General features: G+C 55.3%; 1 protein-coding gene across 1 annotated transcript; it reads left to right on the top strand.

The window, feature by feature from the left end:
- The first annotated feature begins 707 nt into the window (after positions 1-707).
- Positions 708-18,320, top strand: NOTUM (notum, palmitoleoyl-protein carboxylesterase). Its single transcript, XM_038742819.1, has 14 exons — positions 708-776; positions 881-1,156; positions 1,292-1,388; positions 1,699-2,284; positions 5,552-5,604; positions 5,812-5,907; positions 8,408-8,468; positions 9,885-9,943; positions 11,550-11,652; positions 12,445-12,636; positions 12,882-12,982; positions 14,465-14,612; positions 14,736-14,783; positions 17,922-18,320. Exons 1-14 carry the CDS (start codon positions 708-710, stop codon positions 18,226-18,228), a joined length of 2,196 nt encoding a protein of 731 aa, XP_038598747.1. The 3' UTR covers positions 18,229-18,320.
- The last annotated feature ends 7,668 nt before the right edge of the window (positions 18,321-25,988 follow it).

Below are 25,988 nucleotides of genomic sequence, written 5' to 3'. Positions count from 1 at the left end.
TTACCTCCTTCCCTTCCCCACAGCACCTGTATATATGTATATATATGTTTGGACGTATTTATTACTCTATTTATGTATTTATTTTACTTGTACATATTCTATTTATTTCATTTTGTTAGTATGTTTGGTTTTGTTCTCTGTCTCCTCGCAATTCAGGCCCCGCGCCCAAGCACGAGACCCCACCCAGAGGAACGAGGCCACGCCTACAGGTAGCGTGGCTCAGTGGAAGGAGCCCGGGCTTCGGAGTCAGAGGTCCTGGGTTCTAATTCCGCCTCCGCCGCTTGTCAGCTGGCTGACTTCAGGCCAGTCACTTCACTTCTCTGGGCCTCCGTTTCCTCATCTATAAAATGGGGGTGAAGGCTGTGAAGCCCCCCGTGGGACAGCCTCGATTAGCTCAGTGGGAAAAGCCTGAGCTTTGGAGTCAGGGGTCATGGGTTCAAATCCCAGCTCCGCCAATTGTCAGCTGTGTGACCTTGGGTAAGTCCCTTAACTTCCCTGTACCTCAGTTACCTCATCTGTAAAGCCATGGGACAACCTGATCACCTTGTTACCTCCCCAGCGCTTAAAACGGTGCTTTGCACATAGTAAGCGCTTAATAAATGCCATCATTATCATTATTATTATTGAAGCCCCCCCTCCCAACAGCCCTCGGCCCCACCCACAGCCACTACACGAGGCCTCTCCCTCGGCCCCGAGCCGCCCCCCACATGGTTCGGGCCCCGCCCACAGCCTCCGGCCCGAGGCCCCCGCCCCCCTCACGAGGCCCCGCCCCCTCCGTCGGGTCCCGCCCACAGCCCCGACTTTTTCATTCATTCAGGCCCCTCCCTCGGCCCGAGGCCCCCCCCCCCGCTCAGGGTTCGGGCCCCGCCCCTATATCCAGCCCCGCCCACAGCGACACGATGCCCCGCCCCCGTCCCGAGGCCCCGCCCACTCCGAGCCCCGACACGAGGCCCCTCCCTCGGCCCGAGGCCCCCTCCCGCTCAGGGTTCAGGCCCCGCCCACCGCCTCTGGCACGAGGTCTCAGCCCCGCCCCCGGCCTGAGACCCCGCCCACACTCCTCAGGCCCCGCCCGGACCCAGCGCGCACGGTCCCTCCCCCTCACGAGGCCCCGCCCATTACTCCAGGCCCCGCCCACAGCCCCCGGCCCCCACTCAGAGTTCGGGCCCCGCCCACTTTCCAGCCCCGCCCCGCGACCCCGCCCACATATCCCGCCCCAGCCCCTCCCACATTCCCCAGTCCCCGCCCCCCGGCACGAGGCCCCGCCCACAGGCCCCGCCCCCCGGCTCCTCAGGCCCCGCCCCCTTGCGGACGGCGCCGGCCCGGACCCAGCACGCGCGCGGCCCCGCCCCCTCACGAGGCCCCGCCCACAGCCCCGGCCCCCACTCAGGGTTCGGGCCCCGCCCGCTTTCCAGCCCCGCCCCGGCCCGAGGCCCCGCCCACATCTCCCGCCCCCGGCCCCTCCCACAGGTGAGGCCCCGCCCCCTCGCGGGCGGTGCCCACGCTGGCCCGGCGCGCGCGAGGCCCCGCCCCGGCCCGAGCCCCCGCCCCCCCACCGTGCCCCTGCGCGCGCGAGGCCCCGCCCCCTGCCGAGGCCCCGCCCCCTCCCGCCCCCCGCGGGCGGGGCCCACCCTGACCCTGCGCGCACGCTCTGCGCGCGCACACACCCCCCTCCCGCCACCCCGCTCTCCGCTCCGCAAGCCGGACACGGGACGTCGGGCACCGGGACACCGGGCATCGGCCACCCGGCACCGGACCACCGGGCACCGGGCAGGGGAGGAGGAGGAGGAGGAGGGGGAAGGGGAGCCCGCCCGTCCTCTCGCCCGTCCGCCCGCCCGCCCCGGGGCGCGGGGATGGGTCCGGGTCGGGCGCCGGTCCGGGCCCCGCCGCTGCCGCTGTTTCTGCCGCTTCTGCTGGTGCTGCTGCTGCTGCTGCTGCCCGCCCGCCCCAACGCCGAGGGCAGGAAGAGCTGGCGACGCCGGGGCCCCGCGACCCCGACCCCGCCGGAGCCCCCCGGCCCGGAGCCCCTCGGCCCGGCCCGGCCCCCGGAGCCCCCCGGCCCGGAGCGGCCCCCGGAGCGGCCCCCGGAGCGGCCGCCGGCCCGGCCGCTGGAGAGCTTCCCGCTGGACTTCACGGCGGTGGAGGGCAACATGGACAGCTTCATGGCGCAGATCAAGAGCCTGGCCCGCTCCCTGTACCCCTGCTCCGCCCACCGGCTGGACGCCGACCTCACCCTCCATCTTCTGCTCAACGCCTCCGTCACCTGCAACGACGGCAGCCCCGCCGGGTCAGCGCCCCCGGACAGGCCCCCCCCCACCCCCTCTCCCCCGGCCCCCCGGGGACCAGCTGCGCGCTCCCTGCACGCCCCGACCCCCCTTCCTCCCCCGCTCTCCGTCCATCCCCCCGACCCCCCTTCCTCCCCCGCTCTCCGTCCATCCCCCCGACTCCCCTTCCTCCCCCGCTCTCCGTCCATCCCCCCGACTCCCCTTCCTCCCCCGCTCTCCATCATCCCAACTCTTTCTTTCCCTGCTCTCCATCCCCCCGACTCCCCTTCTTCCCCCGCTCTCCATCAGTCCCCCCGACTCCCCTTTCTCCCCTGCTCTCCATCACCCCAACTCTTTCCCCCCCCTGCCCTCCATCACCTCAACTCTTTTCTCCCTGCTCTCCATCACCCCAGTTCTTACCCCCCCCGTCCTCCATCAGCCCCAACTCTTCTTTCTCCCCTGCTCTCCATCACCCCACCTTCTCTTTCTCCCCTGCCCTCCAACACCCCAACTCTTCTTTCTCCCCTGCCCTCCAACACCCCGACTCCTCTTCCTCCCCACCCTCCATCACCCCGACTCCTCTTCCTCCCCACCCTCCATCACCCCGACTCCTTTCTCCCCCACCCTCCATCACCCCGACTCCTTTTCCCCCCCCCCCCTCCATCACCCCGACTCCTCTTCCTCCCCACCCTCCATCACCCCGACTCCTCTTCCTCCCCACCCTCCATCACCCCGACTCCTCTTCCTCCCCACCCTCCATCACCCCGACTCCTCTTCCTCCCCACCCTCCATCACCCCGACTCCTTTTCCCCCCACCCTCCATCACCCCGACTCCTCTTCCTCCCCACCCTCCATCACCCCGACTCCTCTCTCCCCCGCCCACCGTCACCCCGACTCCTCTTCCTCCCCCGTTCCCCATCACCCCAACTCTTCTTCCTCTTCCCCCACGCTCCATCACCCCAACTCGCGTCCCCTGCCCACAACGAGCTGACGGTCTAGAGCGAGAGACGGTCGTTAATCTAGAGAAATGGATTTCGGTGTGGTGCCCAGAGTGCCGTGGGGCGGAGGGAAGGGTGAATAAAGGGAGCAGATTCAAGTGCGAGGGTGATACGGACGGGCGTGGGAGACGAGGAGAGGAGGGCTTCGCTGGTGTAGGCCTCTTGAAGAAGCCGTGTTTTGAAGAAACCCCTACCGTCCATCCATGCCTTCCGTCACCCCAACTGCTCTTCCTCCCCGCCCTCCGTCACCCCAGCTCCTCTTCCTCGCCACCTTCCATCACCGTAACTTCGCTTCCTTCCCCGCCGTCCGTCATCCCAACTTCTCTTCCACCCACTTCTCCTCTTCCCCCTCCTTTCCCTCCTCTTCTTCTTCCACCTTCTGTTCCTTCCCTTCTCCGCCTCCCGACCTCTCCTTCCTCCTCCTCGTCCTCTCCGTTTTCCTTCGCCCTCCTCCCATTCTTCCTTCTCTCCCTCCCCCCATCCTCCTCCTCCTCCTCCCCCCCTCCTTCCTTCTCCCCTTCCTTAATAATAATAATTGTGGTGCTTGTTGGGCGCTCACTATGTGCCGCACACTGTACTAAGCGCCGGGGTGGATCCGAGCAAATGGGGTTGGACAGTCGCTGTCCCGCGGGGGGCTCCCAGTCTTCATCCCCGTTTCCCAGATGAGGCCCGGAAAAGTGAAGCGACTTGCCCGAGGTCACCCAGCAGACAAGTGGATTAGAACCCGGGACCTTCTGACTCCCAGGACCCGGGCTCGGTTCTCCTCCGTTTCCATCTCTCCTTCCCCCTTCCTTCCCTCCTCTTTCTCCTCTCCTTCCTTCTCCCCTTACTCTTCCCCTTAATCCTCCTCCTCTCCTTCCCTCTCCCCTTACTCTTCCCCTTAATCCTCCTCCTCTCCTTCCCTCTCCTCTTACTCTTCCCCTTATTCCTCGTCCTCTCCTTCCCTCTCCCCTTACTCTTCCCCTTAGTCCTCCTCCTCCCCTTATTCTTCCTCCTCTCCTTCCCTCTCCCCTTACTCTTCCCTAGTCCTCCTCCTCTCCTTCCTTCTCCCCTCACTCTTCCCCTTATTCCTTCTCCCCTTATTCCTCCTCTCGTTCCTTATCCCCTTACTCTTCCCCTTATTCCTCCTCTCCTTCCCTCTCCCCTTAATTCCTCCTCCTCTCCTTCCCTCTCCCCTTATTCTTCCCCATATTCCTCCTCCTCTCCCTCTCCCCTTACTCTTCCCCTTATCCCTCCTCTCCTTCCTTCTCCGCTAATTCCTCCTCCTCTCCTTCCCTCTCCCCTTACTCTTCCCCTTATTCTTCCTCCTCTCCCTCTCCCCTTACTCTTCCCCTTATCCCTCCTCTCCTTCCTTCTCCGCTAATTCCTCCTCCTCTCCTTCCCTCTCCCCTTACTCTTCCCCTTATTCTTCCTCCTCTCCCTCTCCCCTTACTCTTCCCCTTATCCCTCCTCTCCTTCCTTCTCCGCTTATTCCTCCTCCTCTCCTTCCCTCTCCCCTTACTCTTCCCCTTATTCTTCCTCCTCTCCCTCTCCCCTTACTCTTCCCCTTATCCCTCCTCTCCTTCCTTCTCCGCTTATTCCTCCTCCTCTCCTTCCCTCTCCCCTTACTCTTCCCCTTATTCTTCCTCCTCTCCCTCTCCCCTTACTCTTCCCCTTATCCCTCCTCTCCTTCCTTCTCTGCTTATTCCTCCTCCTCTCCTTCCCTCTCCCCTTACTCTTCCCCTTATTCTTCCTCCTCTCCCTCTCCCCTTACTCTTCCCCTTATCCCTCCTCTCCTTCCTTCTCCGCTTATTCCTCCTCCTCTCCTTCCCTCTTCCCTTACTCTTCCCCTTATTCCTCCTCTCCTTCCTTTTCCCCTTATTCTTTCCTTGTTCCTCCTCCTCCTCTCCTTCCTTCTCCCCTCACTCTTCCCCTTATTCCTCCTCTCCTTCCTTCTCGCCTCACTCTTCCCCTTATTCCTCCTCTCCTTCCCTCTCCCCTCGCTCTTCCCCTTATTCCTCCTCCTCCTCCCTCCTCCTCCTCCTGCTCCCGCTCCCCTCCTCCCCTTCGGGCCCGGTGGGGAAGGGGCAAGGAAGCCGGGCTGTGGCGCCCCCTGGTGGCGCCTCCTGGCCCTGCCGTGGCAACAGGTGGACTAACCCTTGAGTGCCCAGGGCCTTCGTTCATCATCATCATCATCAATCGTATTTGTTCATCCATCCATCCATCCCTCCCTCCCTCCCTCCCTTCATTCGTATTTATTGATGGCGCTGACCGGCCGGTTCTGTCCGTCCGTGTCCCCCTCCCCGCCCGCAGCTACTACCTCAAGGAGTCCAAGGGCAGCCGACGCTGGCTCCTCTTCTTGGAAGGTGAGTATTCGTTCATTCATTCCACCGTATTTATTGAGCGCTCACCGTGTGCAGAGCACTGGACTAAGCGCTTGGGAAGGACAAGCCGGCAACAGACAGAGACGGTGCCTACCCGACAGCGGGCTCACGGTCCAGAAGACGGGCGCCGGGGGGGGCCGGGGGGCCGGGCCTATCCTGCCCCGAGGTGACTCCACCGACCCGCTGCAGGAGGCTGGTACTGTTTCAACCGGGAAAACTGCGATTCCCGCTACGAAACCATGCGACACCTCATGAGCTCCAAGGACTGGCCCCGCTCCCGCACGGGTGAGCCCCCTCCTCCTGCCATCACCCTCTCGCTCTCTCTGCCCCCCACTCCTGCTCCGTCCAAAGCCGGGACGCTCCCCAGACCCCCCCGGTCGATCCATCGGCATGCTATTCATGGAGCGCTGACCGTGCGCAGAGCATTGTACGAAGCGCTTGGGAGAGTCCACGACAACAGAGTCGACGGACCCTTTCTCTGCCCACAGCGAGCTCACGATCTTATTTATTGCGCACTTACCGCATGCAGAGCACTGGGCTAATAATAATAATAACGATGGTATTCGTTATGCGCTTCCTATGTGTCAAGCGCTGGGGGGGATACAAGGTCATCAGGTTGTCCCACGTGGGGCTCACAGTCTTCATCCCCATTTTACAGATGAGGGAACTGAGGCCCAGAGAATAATGATGATAATAATAATAATAATGGCATTTATTAAGCGCTTACTATGTGCAAAGCACCGTTCTAAGTGCTGGGGAGGTTACAAGGTGATCAGGTTGTCCCATGTGGGGCTCACAGTCTTCATCCCCATTTTACAGATGAGGGAACTGAGGCCCAGAGAATAATAATAATAATAATGACATTTGTTAAGCACTTACTATGTGCAAAGCACTATTCTAAGCGCTGGGGGGGATACAAGGTGATCGGGTTGTCCCACGCGGGGCACACAGTCTTAATCCCTATTTTACAGATGAGGTAGGTGAGGCTCAGAGAAGTTAAGTGACTTGCCCAGGGTCACACAGCAGCGAGATTAGAACCCATGACCTCTGACTCCCAAGCCCGGGCTCTTTCCACCGAGCCACGCTGCTTCTCCAGCCGCTTAACCGCTTGGGAGAGGCCGATACAACCATAAATAGACCCGTTCCCTGCCCACAATGAACTTACAGGCTACAGTGGGAGAGACGGTCATTAATAGAAGCAGCGTGGCTCGGTGGAAAGGAGCCCGGGCTTTGGAGTCAGAGGCCATGGGTTCAAATCCTGGCTCTGCCGATTATCAGCCGTGTGATTTTAGGCAAGTCACTTGACTTCTCTGGGCCTCAGTTCCTTCATCTGTAAAATGGGGACGAAGACCGTGAGCCCCCCGTGGGCCGACCTGATCACCTTGTAACCTCCCCGGCGCTTAGAACGGTGCTTTGCACATAGTAAGCGCTTAACAAATGCCATCATTAGTATTCTCTGAGCCTCCGTTTCCTCATCTGTAAAATGGGGATGAGGGCTGTGAGCCCCCCGTGGGACAACCTCATCCTCTTGTATTCCCCCCAGCACTTAGAACAGTGCGTCGCACATAGTAAGCGCTTAACAAATGCCATCATTATTATTATTAATATTATTATTATTATTACTGAGCCGCACTGCTTCTCCGGCTCACGTCCGTTTTCTATTCATTTATATTAACGTCGGTCTCCCTCTCTAGACCATAAGCTCACCGTGGGCAGGGAATGCGTCTGTTACACGGTTATAGCGTCCTCTCCCAAGTGCTCCGCGCACACTAAAGCGCTCGTTAAAGACGATCGATCGAAAGGTATTTATTGAGCGCCGGTCCCGGACGGCACACCGAACTAAGCGCTGGGAGAGGAGGTCCAGGTGGGAAGTAAATGTGGAATGTGGCCCTCAGTGAATCAATCAATCAATCGTATTTATTGAGCGCTTACTGTGTGCAGAGCACTGTGCTAAGCGCTTGGGAAGTCCAAGTCGGCAACACATAGAGACAGTCCCTACCCAACAGCGGGCTCACAGTCTAGAAGAATGCCCTCCTTCCTCTTCCTCTCCCCCTTCTTCCCGACAACCAGAGAAGCAGCGGGGCTCAGTAGAAAGAGCCCGGGCTTTGGAGTCCGAGGTCATGGGTTCGAATCCCGGCTCCGCCACTTGTCAGCTGGGTGACTTTGGGCAAGTCACTTCACTTCTCCGGGCCTCAGTTCCCTCATCTGGAAAATGGGGATGAAGACTGTGAGCCCCCCGTGGGACAACCTGATCGCCTTGTAACCTCCCCGGCGCTTAGAACGGTGCTTCGCACATAGTAAGCGCTTAATAAATGCCATCATTATTATGATTACTATTCATTCATTCGATCGTATTTACTGAGCGCTTACTGTGTGCAGAGCACTGTACTAAGCGCTTGGGAAGTACAAGTTGGCAACATATACAGTCCCTACCCAGCGACGGGCTTACAGTCTAGAAGGGGGAGACGTCTCTAGATGTTGCCAAATTGTACTTCCCAAGCGCTTAGTCCAGTGCTCTGCACACAGTAAGCGCTCAATAAATACGAATGAATGAATGAATGAGACGGACAACAAAACAAAACGTATTATCTGGGCCTCAGTTCCCTCGTCTGGAAAATGGGGATGAAGACTGTGAGCCCCACAGGGGACACCTGATTACCTTGGGTGTCCCCCCAGCATTTAGAACAGCGCTTGGCACATAGTAAGCGCTTACCAAATGCCATAATAATAATAATAATAATAATGATGATGATAACCACTGTCTGTCCCTCTTCTTCCTCTCCAGGGACCGGGATCCTGTCGTCGCAACCGGAAGAGAATCCCCACTGGTGGAACGCCAACATGGTGTAAAGGAGAGGGGCCGCCGTGGGGGTGGGGACGGGGCAGGAGCAGCACGGGTCTCGGGTTCTAATCCCGGCTCTGCCGCTTATCTGCTGGGCGACCCTGGGCGACTCAGTTCCCCGCTGTGGGCCTCGGTCCCCTCATCTGTAAAATGGGGATAGGGACCGTGTCCAACCTGATTACCGTCTCTATCTACCCCGGCGTGGCTCAGCAGCAAGAGCCCCAGCTTGGGAGTCCAAGGCCGTGGGTTCTAATCCGGCTCCGCCACTCGCCCGCTGGGTGACTTTGGGCAAGTCGCTTCACTTCTCGGCGCCTCAGTGACCTCCTCTGGAAAATGGGGATTAAGACTGTGAGCCCACTGTTGGGTAGGGGCCGTCTCTGTATGTTGCCAACTTGTACTTCCCAAGCGCTTAGTACAGTGCTCTGCACACAGTAAGCGCTCAATAAATACAATTGATTGATTGATCACCTTGTTTCCCCCCCACCAGTGCTTAGAACAGTGCTTTGCACATAGTAAGCGCTTAATACCTTCATTATTATTATTACCCCAGTGCTTAGTACAGTTCCTGGTACATAGTAAGCACTTAATAAATGCCATTACAAACAAACTGGGGATGGAGGATGTAACTGAAGGGCGGGGGGCTCTGTCAATCAATCAGTGGTATATATAGAGCACTTACTGTGTGCAAAATACTAAGTGCTTTGGAAAATAATCATATTATTTTCACAGCGGACTGTGAGCCACTGTTGGGTAGGGGCCGTCTCTATATGTTGCCAGCTTGTACTTCCCAAGCGCTTAGTACAGTGCTCTGCACACAGTAAGCGCTCAATAAGTACGATTGATTGATCGATAAAGTAATGGTCTTTGTCAAGGAGTAGCCGAAGCGCTGAGTAAGGGGCTCACAGAGGGAGTTCCCTCTTGAATCCCTATTTTAGCGTTGAGCCGACCGAGGCGCAGTGAAGTGACTTGCCCGAGGTCACACGGCGGCCCCGGAAATAGAACCCAGATCCTCCAACTCCCAGGCCCCGGGCCCTTTCCACTCAGCCACCCCACTTCCCTCTAATATAACGTAGGCGATAGACGGGATCCCTGCCCACAGGAAGCCATCAGTCGCACAGGGCGGATCAGAGGTCCCGGGTTCTGATCCCAGCCCCGCCACTTGTCCGTTGGGCGACCTTGGACAAGTCACTTGACTTCTCCGAGCCTCCGTCCCTTCCTCCGTAAAATGGGGATTCCACGCCCGTCTTCCCTCCCCTTCAGACCCCAGGCCCCGTGTGGGGCAGACTGTGGGAGCTGATGGCAGTGGGGTCACCCCAGCGCTTAGCGCAGTGCTTGGCACCTAGGCGGCGTTGACCCAACTCCCCGGGCCGGGCCGGGCCGGGCCGGGCCGAGCTCACCCCCTGGCTCTTGTCGGTTGCAGCTTCATCCCGTACTGTTCCAGCGACGTCTGGAGCGGCACCTCCTCCAAGTCAGAGACCAGTGAGTTGGCTCCTCTGTCTCACTACCGCTTCTCCTCCCCTTCCCTCCCCCTCCTTTCTTTCCTTTTCCCTCCTCTTCCCTCCCTACTCCTTTCTTTCCTTTCCCCTTCCCCCCTCCCCTTTCCCCTTTCTTTTCCCCTCCCCTTCTTTCCTCCCTCCTTCCCTCCCCACTCCTTTCCTTCTCCTTCCCCTCCCCACTTCTTTCCTTCCCTTTCCTCTCCCCTTCTCTCCCCACTCCTTTCCTTCCCCTTCCCACTCCTTCCCTTCCCCTTCCTGGCCCCAATTCTTTCCTTCCCTTTCCTCTCCTCTTAGCTCCCCACTCCTTACCTTCCCTTTCCCCTCCCCACTTCTTTCCTTCCCTTTCCTCCCCCTTTCCCTCCCCACTCCTTTCTTTTCTTTCCTTTTCCCTCCCCTTCTCTCCTTTCCCCTTTCATGTCCATTCCTTCCCTTCTTTCCCCTTCCTCCCGTGCTCCTTTCTTTCCTTTCCCCTCCCCTTCCCTCCCTTTCCTCCTCTCCCCTTCCCTCCCCACTTCTTTTCTTCCCTTTCCCCTTCCCTCTCCACTCCTTTCCTTTCCCTCCCCACTTCTTTCCTTTCCTTTCTTCTCCCCTTCCCTCCCCCAACTTCTTTCCTCCCCCCCCCACCTTTCTTTCCCTCTCCCGTTCCCCTCCTGACTCCTTTCCTTTCCTTTCTTCTCCCCTTCCCTCCCCCCCACTCCTTTCCTTCCCCTTCCCTCCCCACTCCTTTCTTTCCCTTTACCCTTCCCCTCCCGACTCCTTTCCTTCCCTTTCCTCTCCGCTTTTCCCTCCCTGTTCCTCCTCTCCCCTTCCCTCCCCACTCCTTTCCTTCCCCTTCCCTTCCCGACTCCTTTCTTTCCCTCCTTCCATCCCGTCCTCCCTCCTCCAGGCCCCGGACCCTCCTACACCTGAGACTCTGACTCTCAAGAAGGGGGTTAAATAGGTTCAGGAGAAGCAGGGGGTCGGGGGAGAGAGCTCAGAAAGTCCATCCTTCCCTTCGGCCCAGAATCCCTGGCCTCTGTCCATCCTGTTTCCCCCTCTGTCCTAACCGCAGGTCTCAACTCAACGTCCTATTTACTGAGCACTTACCATGGGCAGAACGCCTCACTAAGCACTTCAGAGAAGACATTACAATAGAGTTGGAGATGTGATTCCCTGCCCTCAAGGAGCTTACAGTTTCCCTTACGCCTTGCTAAGTGCTTAGAAGAGTTGGTAAAAGCAGCCCCTACCTTCAGGGAGCTTACAGCCTACCGAGTGAAGAGCATTGGGTGAATCCCAATTTAGTCGAGTTGAAAGATCCTTACCATCCACTGTGTGCAGAGCACTGAACTAAGCGCTCGGGAGGTATAACACAGTCCCTGCCCTAGGGAGCTTACAGTCCACGTGTGCAGAGCACTGGACGAAGCGCTGGGGCGAGTCCAATACAGTAGAGTCGGAAGACCCGATCCATGCCCTCATGAAGCTCAGAGTCCGCATGCGGAGCGCCACGCTAAGCGCTTGGGAGATAACGGCACGTTAGTCGGTAGACGCGTTCCCTGGAGGCGCTGCCAGTGTAGCGGAACATGCTCAGCCGGCTCTTGTCTACCTTCCAGACGAGTACGCCTTCATGGGCGCCCTGATCATCCGGGAGGTGGTGCAGGAACTGCTCGGCAAAGGGCTCGGCAGTGCCAAGGTGCTGCTATTGGCCGGGAGCAGGTGAGGCGCGGGCACGGGGAAGCAGTGATCGAAATAGTCGATCGAAATTATGGAGCTCTCACTGGACGCGGAGCCCCGCGTGGCCTGGCGGATAGAGCCCGGGCCTGGAAGTCGTCGGACCCGGAGTTCTAATCCCGACTCCACCACTTTTTTTTTTTTAAATGGCAAAGCACTGTTCTAAACGCTGGGGAGGTTACAAGGTGATCAGGTTTTCCCACGGGGGGCTCACAGTCTTCATCCCCATTTGACAGATGAGGGAACTGAGGCCCAGAGAAGTGAAGTGAGTTGCCCAAAGTCACCCAGCTGACAAGTGGCGGAGCCGGGATTTGAACCCGTGACCTCTGACTCCAAAGCCTGGGCTCTCTCCACCGAGCCACGCTGTGCCGCTTGTCATCTGGGTGAGCCCGGGTGAGCGACTCCACGCCTCTGGGCCTCGGTTACCTCGTCTGTGAAATGGGGATGAGGAAGGGCCTCGGCGAGAAAGAGGCGAGCCCGCGGCCCAGGCGGTTTGAGTGGACCCGAGAGCGCGAGCTGGGGCGCGGCGGGAGAGGAGAGCGGGTCGATAGGAGGGAGAGAGCCGACGGGGTCCCTTCAAGTCGCCGATTCGGAGTCTCCGCTTGACGCGGAGACCGACGGGAAGCCGGAGAAGGTTTGGGAGGAGTGGGGAGAGGGGTGCAGAAGGAGGGTTTGGGAAAACGGAGGGCCGGAACCCAGAGGCGGCGGGGAGGAAGGCCCGCCGGGCCGGCTGACCGCCGCCGGCCCGGTCCCCGCGGCCCCGTCGCCCCTCCGCAGCGCCGGCGGCACGGGCGTCCTCCTCAACGTGGACCAGGTGGCCGACCAGCTGGAGGGGCTGGGCTACGCGGGGATCCAGGTGCGAGGCCTGGCCGACTCGGGCTGGTTCCTGGACAACAAGCAGTACCGCCGCACCGACTGCGTGGACACCATCACCTGCGCCCCCACCGAGGCCATCCGCCGCGGCATCAGGTAGCCGCCTCCTGGCATCCCCCTCGCACCCTCCCGGATCCATCCCAGGAAAACCGGTCCCAACGTCCTGCCGGGGCCGGACGTGGGAGCTTACGGGGGCACACCGGACCCTCCTCTCCGCCCCGGCGGGCATCCGGTGGGCACGGGCGGACGGCGGTCCGCTTGTTCACCCCTCGGGGGCCTCGGGCGGGGCGGAGGGTGGGCGCTGAGACCCCGATCCGGCCCCGCCGCCCCCGCCCTCCCAGGTACTGGAGCGGAATCGTCCCCGAGCGCTGCCGTCTGCGCTTCAAGGAGGGCGAAGAGTGGAACTGCTTCTTCGGATACAAAATCTACCCGACCCTGCGCTGTGAGTTGGAGACCGCGGCCGGACCCGGCGGGGCGGGTGGGGGAAACCCCCGGGGGGGAGGAACGGTGCGGCCTGAGAGTCAGGAGGACCTGGGTTCTAATCTCCGCTCTGCCACTCGTCTGCTGGGTGACCTTGGGCAGGTCACGTCCCTCCGCCTCGGTTGCCTCCTCTGTCAAATGGGGATTAAACATTGCAGGTTATTTATACTACCGTCCGCCTCCCCCTCTAGACGGGAAGCAGAGTGGCTCAGTGGAAAGAGCCCGGGCTTGTTGCCAACTTCCCATGCGCTTAGTACAGTGCTCTGCACACAGTAAGCGCTCAATAAATAATAATAATAATGATGGCATTTATTAAGCGCTTACTATGTGCAAAGCACTGTTCTAAGCGCTGGGGAGGTTACAAGGTGATCAGGTTGTCCCAAGGGGGGCTCACGGTCTTCATCCCCATTTTCCAGATTGATTAGGAGTCAGAGGTCATGGGTTCTGATCCCGGCTCCACCACTTGTCAGCTGTGTGACTTGGGGCGAGGCACTTCACTTCTCTGGGCCTCAGTGACCTCATCTGGAAAATGGGGATGAGGACTGTGAGCCCCACGTGGGCCAACCTGATCACCTTGTATCCTCCCCAGCGCTTAGAACAGTGCCTTGCATATAGTAAGCGCTTAACAAATGCCGTTATTGTTATTATGATTATTATTAATCCATCAATCAATTGTATTTATTGAGCGTTTACTGTATGCAGAGCACTGTACTAAGCACTTGGGCAGAACAAGTTGGCAACATACAGAGACAGTCCCTACCCAACAGTGGGCTCACAGTCTAAAAGGGGGAGATAGAGAACAAAACCAAACATACTAACAAAATAAAATAAATAGAATAGATATGTACAAGTAAAATAAATAAATAGAGTAATAAATATGTACAAACATATATACATGTATACAGGTGCTGTGGGGAAGGGAAGGAGGTAAGATGGGGGGATGGAGATGGGGATGACGGGGAGAGGAAGGAAGGGGCTCAGTCCGGGAAGGCCTCCTGGAGGAGGTGAGCTCTCAGTAGGGCCTTGAAGGGAGGAAGAGAGTGAGCTTGGCGGATGGGCAGAGGGATTGGGGGCATTCCAGGCCCGGGGGATGACGTGGGCCAAACGCCATCATTATTATTATTAGTAATAATAATAATAGTAACGATGGCATTTATTAAGCGCTTACTATGTGCACAGCACTGTTCTAAGCGCCGGGGAGGTTCCAAGGTGATCAGGTTGTCCCACGGCGGGGGGCTCACAGCCTTCGTCCCCATTTTCCAGATGAGGTCACTGAGGCCCAGAGAAGCGAAGTGACTTGCCCAAAGTCACCCAGCCGACAGTTGGCAGAGCTGGGATTCGAACCCACGACCTCTGACTCCAAAGCCCGGGCTCTTTCCACTGAGCCCCGCCGCTTCCGCGTATTAGTAGTAGTAGCAGTATTTTTTATCACGGTCCTCGGCAGGCCCGGTATTCGTGGTCCAGTGGCTGTTCGACGAGGCCCAGCTGACGGTGGACAACGTCCACCTGACGGGCCAGCCGGTGCTGGAGGGCCAGTGGCATTACATCCAGAACCTGGGCCGGGAATTGCAGCACACGCTCAAGGACGTGGCGTGAGTGTCCCCCCCCCCCAGCCCGGGACGGGGGTGGGGGGCTCCGGGGGGCCCGGGCCGGCCGGCCACGCCGACCCGGGGGGCCCGCTGACCGTCCCGTCCCGTCCCGTCCCCCCCAACCAGGGCCAGCTTCGCCCCAGCCTGCCTCTCCCACGAGATCATCATCCACAAGTAAGTGACTCGCTCCCGGGAATCATCATCATCATCAATCATATTTATTGAGCGCTTACTGTGTGCACAGCACTGTCCTAAGCGCTTGGGAAGTCCAAGTTGGCAACATATGGAGACAGTCCCTACCCCATAGCGGGCTCACAGTCTAAAAAGTCCACAGGATCCTGGGGAAAGTTCAATCCCGGAATGCGGCTCTCACGCCCCGGATCCCCCTGAGCCTCTCGGCCTCACGCAGGCTGACCGCTGCCCACTCAATCAATCAATCAATCAATCAATCGTATTTATTGATCGCTTACTATGTGCAGAGCACTGGGAAGTACAAATTGGCAACACATAGAGACAGTCCCTACCCAACAGTGGGCTCACAGTCTAAAAGGGGGAGACAGAGAACAGAACCAAACATACCAACAAAATAAAATAAATAGGATAGAAATGTACAAGTAAAATAAATAAATAAATAAATAGAGTAATAAATATAAACACTCCCCACGAATCCTTCCCGGATCAGGCCTCTGTCGTCTCTTCCCTTCTCCGGCCGCCCGATGTGTCCCAGCGAGGGGCGGCCGGGAAGGGGGTGAGGCTCGGGAATCGGGTCGGGGGGATGAGCGGGATTGGGGGTGAAAAGGGGCAGGTCTCGGGGGGCTTTTCGGCCACGCTTGGGGACGTAGAAGCGTTTGGGCCTAGCCGAGCTGGGACCCAAACAACCGTTGGCGGGGGCGGCACGGATATGATAATGATGGCATTTGTTAGGCGCTTACTATGTGCCAAGCACTGTTCTGAGCGCTGGGGAGGATACAAGGCGATCGGGTTGTCCCCCGTGGGGCGCTCAGGCTTCGTCCCCGTTGGACAGATGAAGGAACTGAGGCCCAGAGAAGTGAAGTGGCTGGCCCAAAGTAACACAGCTGACGATTGGCGGAGCCGGGATTTGAACCCATGACCTCTGACTCCCGAGCCCGGGCTCCTTCCGTTGAGCCACGCGCTCCCTTATGGGTGTGGGACCCCCACCCGAAGGGGGTCTCTCTCCATCGACGCCCGCCCCCACGCACCAGGCTGAGAGCCGTTTGGCTCAGCGGGAAGAGCCCGGGCTTGGGAGTCAGAGGTCATGGGTTCTAATCCCGGCTCTGCCACCTGTCAGCTGGGTGACTTTGGGCAAGCCACTTCACTTCTCTGGGCCTCAGTTCCCTCATCTGGAAAATGGGGGTGAAGACCGTGAGCCCCACGGGGGATAACCTGATCACCCTGTATCCCCGCCAGCGCTTAGAACAGTGCTTGGCACATAGTAAGAGCACATAGAGAAGCAGCGTGGCTCAGTGGACAGAGCCCGGGCTTTGGAGTCAGAGGTCGTGGGTTCGAATCCCGGCTCCGCCCCAAGTCTGCTGGGTGACCCTGGGCAAGTCACTTAACTTCTCGGAGTCTCAGTTCCCTCATCTGTAAAATGGGGATGATGACTGTGAGCCCCACGCGGGACAACATGAGAAGCAGTGTGGCTCAGTGGAAAGTGCACGGGCTTTGGAGTCGGAGTTCATGGGTTCAAATCCCAGCTCCACCAATTGTCAGCTGTGTGACTTGGGGCAAGTCACTTCACTTCTCTAGGCCTCAGTTACCTCATCTGTAAAATGGGGATGAAGATGGTGAGCCCCCTGTGGGACAACCTGATCACCCTGTAAGCTCCCCAGCGCTTAGAACTGTGCTTTGCACATAGTAAGCGCTTAATAAATGCCATTTAAAAAACCAAAAAAACAACCTGATCACCTGTATCCCCCCCAGCGCTTAGAACAGTGCTCTGCACATAGTAAGCGCTTCACAAATGCCATCATCATCATTATTATTATTATTATAGCAAGCACCTAACAAATACCATCATCGTCAACTGTATTTATTGAGTGCTTACAGTGTGCAGAGCACTGTACTAAGCGCTTGGGAAGTCCAAGTTGGCAACATATAGAGACAGTCCCTACCCAACAGTGGGCTCACAGTCTAAAAGGGGGAGATTATTATTATTATTATTCCAACCATCGGCTTTGAGGCAGTCAAGCAGCTCACCCCCCCATTGCCGGCCCTCGGTTCTGCCCGCGGCGGGCACTCAACTAATCCCGCCAGCGGGCCGTGATAGGGACGCAGCAGGGTTGTGCCAACGGGGGATGCCCAACCAATCCCGCCGGTTGCTCTCATCATCATCATCATCATCATCATCATCAATCGTATTTATTGAGCGCTTACTATGTGCAGAGCACTGTACTAAGAGCTTGGGAAGTACAAATTGGCAACATATAGAGACAGTCCCTCCCCAACAGCGGGCTCACAGTCTAAAAGGGGAGACAGAGAACAAAACCAAACATACTAACAAAATAAAATAGAATAGATATGTACAAGTAAAATAAATAGAGTAATAAATATGTACAAACATATATACATCTATACAGGTGCTGTGGGGAAGGGAAGGAGGTAAGATGGGGGGGATGGAGAGGGGGACGATGGGGAGAGGAAGGAAGGGGCTCAGTCTGGGAAGGCCTCCTGGAGGAGGTGAGCTCTCAGCAGGGCCTTGAAGGGAGGAAGAGAGTGAGCTTCATCATCAATCGTATTTATTGAGCGCTTACTATGTGCAGAGCACTGTACTGAGCGCTTGGGAAGTACAAATTGGCAACATATAGAGACAGTCCCTACCCAACAGCGGGCTCACAGTCTAAAAGGGGGAGACAGAGAACAAAACCAAACATACTAACAAAATAAAATAGAATAGATATGTACAAGTAAAATAAATAGAGTAATAAATATGTACAAACATATATACATCTATACAGGTGCTGTGGGGAAGGGAAGGAGGTAAGATGGGAGGGGATGGAGAGGGGGACGAGGGGGAGAGGAAGGAAGGGGCTCAGTCTGGGAAGGCCTCCTGGAGGAGGTGAGCTCTCAGCAGGGCCTTGAAGGGAGGAAGAGAGCGAGCTTCATCATCAATCGTATTTATTGAGCGCTTGCTATGTGCAGAGCGCTGTACTAAGCGCTTGGGAAGTACAAATCGGCAACAATTTGCTCTCCAATAGCTTCGGTCCCCCGCCCCGTCCAGCGGCACGGCTCCAGCCCCCCCTCCCCGCCCCCCCCCCGTTCCGCTAACTCGGCGGCCTTTCCCGCCACCGCCAGCCACTGGACGGACATCCAGGTGAAGGGCACCTCGCTGCCCCGCGCCCTGCACTGCTGGGACCGCAGCCTCCACGAGGGCCAGAAGACCGGCAAGGGCCCGGTGAAGGGCTGCCCCATCCACCTGATCGACAGCTGCCCCTGGCCCCACTGCAACCCCTCGTGCCCCACCCTGCGAGACCAGTTCACGGGCCAGGAGATGAACGTGATCCAGTTCCTGCTGCACATGGGCTTCGACGTGCAGAAGATGGCACAGCAGCAAGGCCTGGAGCCCGCCAAGCTGCTGGGGATGCTCAGCAGCGGGAGCTGAGCCTCGGAGACGGCCCCCCCCACCGTCCCCGCCCGGGCCGCCTCCCCGTTCGTCCGTTCGCCCGGTCCTATTTATTGAGCGCTTCCCGTGTGCGGAGCACTGTACTGAGCGCTTGGGAGAAGACGGGAGGACGATAAGCAGACACGTTCCCGGCCCGCAACGAGCTGACGATCCTTCGCGCGTTCACTCAGCCGTATTTATTGAGCGCCTCCTGTGTGTGCCGAGCACTGTACTGAGCGCTTGGGAGCAGTCTAGAGCCTCCCGCTCTCAGGGGGAGCTTAAAGCACTGGATTCCCTTAATCCCACCAGAAGCCCCTTCCTCCGGCCTTCCCTCCCCGCCCCCCCACATCGCCACCCCCCCCCCCCCGAGACTTTCCTTTTGTATTATTATTTTATAAAGTGACTTTTTTAATTAATTTTTTTTTAAAAAAGGAAGATAAGCAAGAAATATAAGAGGAATGATATTGTTTTGTAACCTATTTTTTTTAAATAATGAAAAAAAAAAAACCAAACCAACGAACCTCACCCTGCGGAAGTGTTTGTTTTATCCCGTCTCTCGGCCTCTCCCCGCACCACCCGGCTCTGTCTTCCCTCTCCCAGAATAATAATGATGGTATTTGTTAAGCGCTTACTATGCGCAAAGCACTGTTCTAAGCGCTGAAGTCGCCTCGGCCCCCGAATTCCTGCCTTTGCCAAGGGGGGCCCCGAAATCCGGGCTCCCGTGGTCCCGGGAGATCAGCGGGGGCAGAACGGCCTAGTGGCAAGAGCCCGGGGCCTTGGGAGTAATAAGCGCTTAATAAATCACTTAATAATAATAAGGATGGTATTTATGTTGCCAATTTGTACTTCCCAAGCGCTTAGTACAGTGCTCTGCACATAGTAAGCGCTCAATAAATACGATTGATGAGGATGATGATGATTTATTAAGTGCTTACTATGTGCAAGGCACAAGACTGTGAGCCCCACGTGGCACAACCTCATGACCCTGTATCCCCCCAGCGCTTAGAACAGTGCTTTGCACATAGTAAGCGCTTAATAAATGTCATCATTATTATTATTATTATTTCTAAGCGCTGGGGAGGATACGAGGCTGTCCCACGGGGGGCTCACAGTCTTCAGCCCCATTTTACAGGTGAGGTAACTGAGGCCCGGAGAAGTGAGGTGACTTGCCCAAAGTCACCCAGCTGACAAGTGGCGGAGCCAGGTTTTGAACCCATGACCTCTGACTCCAAAGCCTGTGCTCTTTCCACTCAATCAATCAATCGTATTTATTGAGCGCTTACTGTGTGCAGAGCACTATACTTAGCGAGTACACTGAGTACACTCAGCCACGCTGCTTCACTTCTCTGGGCCTCGCTTCCTTCATCTGTAAAATGGGGACAAAGACCCTGAACCTCGTGTGGGACACGGACTGTGTCCAATCTGATTAGCTCGGATCCACCCCCAGCTCTTAGTACAGTGCCTGGCACAGAGAGCTTAACAAATACCATCAATCAATCAATCAATCGTATTTATTGAGCGCTTACTGTGTGCAGAGCACTGTACTAAGCGCTTGGGAAGTCCAAGTTGGCAGCATATAGAGACAGTCCCTACCCAGCAGTGGGCTCACAGTCTAAAAGGGGGAGACAGAGAACAAAACCAAACATACTAACAAAATAAAATAAATAGAATAGATATGTACAAGTAAAATACATTTAAAAAAGTACCATGGGATAAAAAGGGGCAGGGGGAGCGCCTCAAGAGGGAGGGAGGTCTTAGCCTGAGGTGGAAGAAAGCAATCGCTCCAAGGATGGTATTTATTAGCGCTAATTGTGAGCAGAGCGCTGTACTCAGCGCTTGGTAGAGAACAATTTAGTGGGTAGACAGGATCCCTGCCCTCAAGGAGTCTGAAGTCTACTGGGAGAGTCCAACTGAGTCAGCAGATAGGATCCTTGTCCTGGAAGAGCTTATTATCCCTCAGAACAGTGCTTGGCACATAGTAAGCGCTTAACAAATACCATCATTACTATTATCCCGTCGGGAGGGAACAATTTAGTGAGTAGACAGGATCCCTGCCCTCAAAGAGTTTGAAGTCTACTGGGAGAGTCCAACTGAGTCAGCAGATAGGATCCTTGTCCTGGAAGAGCTTATTATCCCTCAGAACAGTGCTTGGCACATAGTAAGCGCTTAACAATTACCATCATTATTATTATCCCGTCGGGAGAGGACAATTTAGTGAGTAGACAGGATCCCTGCCCTCAAAGAGTTTGAAGTCTACAGGGAGAGTCCAACTGAGTCAGCAGATAAGATCCTTGTCCTGGAAGAGCTTATCATCCCTTAGAACAGTGCTTGGCACATAGTAAGCGCTTAGCAAATACCATCATTATTATTATCCCGTCAGGAGAGAACAATGTAGTGAGTAGACAGGATCCCTGCCCTCAAAGAGTTTGAAGTCTACCGGGAGAGTCCGAGTCAGCAGATAGGATCCTTGTCCTGGAAAAGCTTATTATCCCCATAGAACAGTGCTTGGCACATAGTAAGCGCTTAACAAACACCATCATCATTATTATCCCATCGGGAGAGGCGGCCAGTACAGTAAATTCCAGGAAGGAGCTGATGTGCATCTAGCTATAATTCTATCATCTATTCTGACGGTTTTGACACCCGTCTCCATGTTTTCTTTTGTTGTCTGTCCCCCCCTCCCCTTCTAGACTGTGAGCCCGTTGTTGGGTAGGGACCGTCTCTATCTGTTGCCGACTTGGACTTCCCAAGCGCTTAGTACAGTGCTCTGCGCACAGTAAGCGCTCAATAAATACGATTGAATGATTGAATGAATGAATGAATGAATGAAAAGATGAGAGTTGAGGAAGTGAATGACGTGAAAGTGAAACAGCACCACCTAGTGGCAAGACCACAGGGCTGGGAGTCAGGTCCTGGGTTCTAATTCTGCCTCCTCCACAGCTCTGCTGTGTGACCTCGGGTGAATCACTTCACTCCTTTGTGCCTCAGTTATAGCATGATGATGATGATGATGATAGCATTTATTAAGCGCTTACTATGTGCAAAGCACTGTTCTAAGCGCTGGGGAGGTTACACGGTGATCAGGATGTCCCGCAGGGGGCTCACAGTCTTAATCCCCGTTTTACAGATGAAGTAACTGAGGCACAGAGAAGTTAAGTGACTTGCCCACAGTCACACAGAGGGCAACTGATGGAGCCGGGATCTCATCTGTAAAATGGGGATTTAGACTGGGAGCCCCACGTGGGACGGGGACTGCCTGATGACTGATGATTGATTGATGACCTCAATCAATCGTATTTATTGAGCGCTTACTGTGTGCAGAGCACTGTACTAAGCGCTTGGGAAGTACAAGTCGGCAACACATAGAGACAGTCCCTACCCAACAGCGGGCTCACAGTCTAGAAGGGGGAATAAATGACTTACCCAAAGTCACACTGCTGACAATTGGTAATGATGGGATTTGAACCCATGACCTCTGACTTCAAAGCCCCTGCTCTTACCACTGAGCCACGCTGCTAATCTACCCCGGAACTTAGTGCAGTGCCTGGCACATAGCACTTAATAATAATAATAATAATAATTATAATGGCATTTATTAAGTGCTTACTATGTGCAACGCACTGTTCTAAGCGCCGGGGAGGTTACAAGGTGATCAGGTTGTCCCACGGGGGGCTCACAGTCTTCATCCCCATTTTACAGATGAGGGAACTGAGGCCCAGAGAAGTGAAGTGACTTCCCCAAAGTCACACAGCTGACAATTGGTGGAGCCGGGATTTGAACCCATGACCTCTGACTCCAAAGCCTGAGCTCTTTCCACTGAGCCATGCTGTTTAACAAAAACGATTATTAATTAATTATAATATTATTATTTTACCATTACAATCGCAAAATTACCACTAAATTGTAATTGCAATTAAATTAAAATGACAATTAAAATTATAATCGTGAAATTATTAACGGCATTTGTTAAGCGCTTACTATGTGCCATCATCCCGGCTCTGCCACTCGTATGCCATGTGACCTTGGACAGGTCACTATCATTCATTCATTCAATCGTGTTTATTGAGAAGCAGCGTGGCTCAGTGGAAAGAGCCCAGGCTTGGGAGTCGGAGATCGTGGGTTCTAATCCCGGCCCCGCCACTTGTCAGCTGGGTGACCTTGGGCAAGTCACTTCACTTCTCTGGGCCTCAGTGACCTCATCTGTCAAATGGGGATGAAGACTGTGAGCCCCCCGTGGGACAACCTGATTAACTTGTATCTCCCCCAGTGCTTAGAACGCTGCTAGGCACATAGTAAGCGCTTAATAAATACCACCCATTATTATTATTATTATTATTACTGTGGGCAGAGGACCGTACTAAGCGCTTGGAAAGTACAGTACCGCAATAAAGAGGCTTCTCTGGGCCTCAGTTCCCTCCTCTGTAAAATGGGGGTGAAGACCGTGAGCCCCACATGGGACAACCTGATTACCCTGTATCTACCCCAGCGCTTAGAACAGTGCTTGGCTCACGGTAAGCGCTTAACAAATACCGTAATTAATTATCATTAATCTGGGGGGGGTGACTTCTGGAGGGAGGGAGGTCTTAGCATGAGGGAGGGGAAAGCAATCGTGGCATTTATTAAGCGCTAACTGTGTGCAGAGCACGGGATTAGTGGTTGGGAGAGGACAGTCGAGCTAGTAGATAGGATCCTTGCCCCGGAGGAGAGGCGATCAGTACAGTACATTCCGGGGAGGAGAAAATGGAAGCTGGGAAAGTGAATTTAAGGAGAGAAACAGCACGGCCTAGTGAAAAGAGCCCCGGCCTGGGAGTCGGAGCACTTGAGTTCCTTCGTTCTCTCAATTCAATTCATTCAATCGTATTGATTGAGCCCTTTCTGTGTGCAGAGCACTGTACTAAGCGCTGGGGAGAGGACCCCGTTATTGGGTACGGGCTGTATCTGTTGCCGAATTGTACTTTCCACGCGCTTAGTCCAGTGCTCTACACACGGTAAGCGCTCAATCAATACGATGGAATGAATGCTCGATAAACACGAGTGAATGAATGAGGGCCTGAATGAGCGCTCAATAAATACAAGTGAGTGAATGAATGAATGAAGAACACAGCCCACCTTTTTTATGGTGTTTGTTAAGGGCTTACAATGTGCCGAGCACTGTACTAAGTGCTGGGGTAGAGCTATGCACTCAAAAAATGCAAATGAGTCAATGATGAATGAGTGAATAAGCGCTCAACAAATACAAGTGAATGAATGAATAAGTGTGCAATAAATGCGAGTACATAAATGAATAAGCTCAATAAATATGAGTACATGAATGAATGAGCACGCAATAAATGTGAGTACATGAATGAATGAATAAGCTCAATAAATATGAGTACATGAGTGAATGAATAAGCACTCAATAAATACAAGTGAATGAATAAGCGCTCAATAAATGCAAGTCCATGAATGAATGAATGAAGAAGCGCTCAACAAATACAAGTGAATGAATGAATAAGTGCTCAATAAATGCGAGTGAATGAATGAATGCATAAGTGCTCAATAAATGTGTGTGAATGAATGAATGAGTAAACGATCAGTAAATGCGAGTAGATGAATTTATGACTAAGTGCTCAATAATACAGGTGAATGAATGAATGCATAAGTGCTCAATAAATGTGTGTGGATGAATGAATGAGTAAATGATCAGTAAATGTGAGTAGATGAATTTATGACTAAGTGCTCAATACAGGTGAATGAATGAATAAGTGCACAATAAATACGAATACATGAATAAGTGCTCAATAAATACAAATGAATGAATGAATAAGCTCAATAAATGCGAGTGAATGGATGAATAAGCGCTCAATAACTACAAGTGAATGAATAAATGAATAAGCGCTCAATAAATACGAGTACATAATAAAAATAATAATGAGGGCATTTATTATGCCAGACAAAACTATTTCTCCTCCCTTATTGACACCCATGCCCATCACCCCCGCCAGCTCTTCCGTACATTCAACTCCCTTCTCAGGCCCCCGGTTCCTCCCCCTCCTCCTTCCCTCACCCCCAACGATCTGGCCTCCTACTTCATTAACAAAATTAAATCCATCAGGTCCGACCTCCCCAAAGTCTCTTCCCCCCTTTCTCCAACCCCCCGGCTCTCAACACTCTCTGCTACTCTCCCATCCTTCCCAGCAGTATCCTCAGAGGAACTCTCCTCCCTCCTCTCAAGTGCTACTCCGGCCACCTGTGCTTCTGACCCCATTCCCTCTCATCTTATGAAATCTCTCGCTCCATCCCTTCTCCCCTCCTTAACTTCCATCTTCAACCGCTCACTCTCCACTGGTTCCTTCCCCTCTGCCTTCAAACATGCCCATGTCTCTCCCATCCTAAAAAAACCCTCTCTTGACCCCACCTCACCTTCTAGTTATCGTCCCATATCCCTCCTACCATTCCTTTCCAAACTCCTTGAACGAGTTGTCTACACGCGCTGCCTAGAATTCCTCAACAACAACTCTCTCCTCGACCCCCTCCAGTCTGGCTTCCGTCCCCTTCATTCCACGGAAACTGCGCTCTCAAAGGTCACCAATGACCTCCTGCTTGCCAAATCCAACGGCTCATACTCTGTCCTAATCCTCCTCGACCTCTCAGCTGCCTTTGACACTGTGGACCACCCCCTTCTCCTCAACACGTTATCTGACCTTGGCTTCACAGACTCCGTCCTCTCCTGGTTCTCCTCTTATCTCTCCGGTCGTTCTTTCTCAGTCTCTTTTGCAGGCTCCTCCTCCCCCTCCCATCCTCTTACTATGGGGGTTCCCCAAGGTTCAGTGCTTGGTCCCCTTCTGTTCTCAATCTACACTCACTCCCTTGGTGACCTCATTCGCTCCCACGGCTTCAACTATCATCTCTACGCTGATGACACCCAGATCTACATCTCTGCCCCTGCTCTCTCCCCCCTCCCTCCAGGCTCGCATCTCCTCCTGCCTTCAGGACATCTCCATCTGGATGTCCGCCCGCCACCTAAAGCTCAACATGTCGAAGACTGAGCTCCTTGTCTTCCCTCCCAAACCTTGTCCTCTCCCTAACTTTCCCATCTCTGTTGACGGCACTACCATCCTTCCCGTCTCACAAGCCCGCAACCTTGGTGTCATCCTCGACTCCGCTCTCTCATTCACCCCTCACATCCAAGCCGTCACCAAAACCTGCCGGTCTCAGCTCCGCAACATTGCCAAGATCCGCCCTTTCCTCTCCATCCAAACTGCTACCCTGCTCATTCAAGCTCTCATCCTATCCCGTCTGGACTACTGCACTAGCCTTCTCTCTGATCTCCCATCCTCGTGTCTCTCTCCACTTCAATCCATACTTCATGCTGCTGCCCGGATTATCTTTGTCCAGAAACGCTATGGACATATTACTCCCCTCCTCAAAAACCTCCAATGGCTACCGATCAATCTGCGCATCAAGCAGAAACTCCTCACCCTGGGCTTCAAGGCTCTCCATCACCTCGCCCCCTCCTACCTCACCTCCCTTCTCTCCTTCTACTGCCCAGCCCGCACCCTCCGCTCCTCCACCACTAATCTCCTCACTGTACCTCGCTCTCGCCTGTCCCGCCATCGACCCCCAGCCCACGTCATCCCCCGGGCCTGGAATGCCCTCCCTCTGCCCATCCGCCAAGCTAGCTCTCTTCCTCCCTTCAAGGCCCTGCTGAGAGCTCACCTCCTCCAGGAGGCCTTCCCAGACTGAGCCCCTTCTTTCCTCTCCCCTCGTCCCCCTCTCCA

This window comes from Tachyglossus aculeatus, unplaced genomic scaffold, assembly GCF_015852505.1.
Source record: "Tachyglossus aculeatus isolate mTacAcu1 unplaced genomic scaffold, mTacAcu1.pri scaffold_1_arrow_ctg1, whole genome shotgun sequence".
NCBI lineage: Eukaryota > Metazoa > Chordata > Mammalia > Monotremata > Tachyglossidae > Tachyglossus > Tachyglossus aculeatus.
The sequence above is the reverse complement of the archived record's forward strand: the minus strand, read 5'-3'. Positions and strand labels throughout refer to the sequence as shown.

Bases quoted from the DNA above. Each gene is read 5' to 3' on its own strand.
- NOTUM (XM_038742819.1), top strand. From the start codon at position 708: ATGGTTCGGGCCCCGCCCACAGCCTCCGGCCCGAGGCCCCCGCCCCCC. The intron at 9,944-11,549 runs GTGAGTTGGCTC...TCTACCTTCCAG, and splicing joins CTCCTCCAAGTCAGAGACCA to ACGAGTACGCCTTCATGGGC. The intron at 14,613-14,735 runs GTGAGTGTCCCC...CCCCCCAACCAG, and splicing joins CACACGCTCAAGGACGTGGC to GGCCAGCTTCGCCCCAGCCT.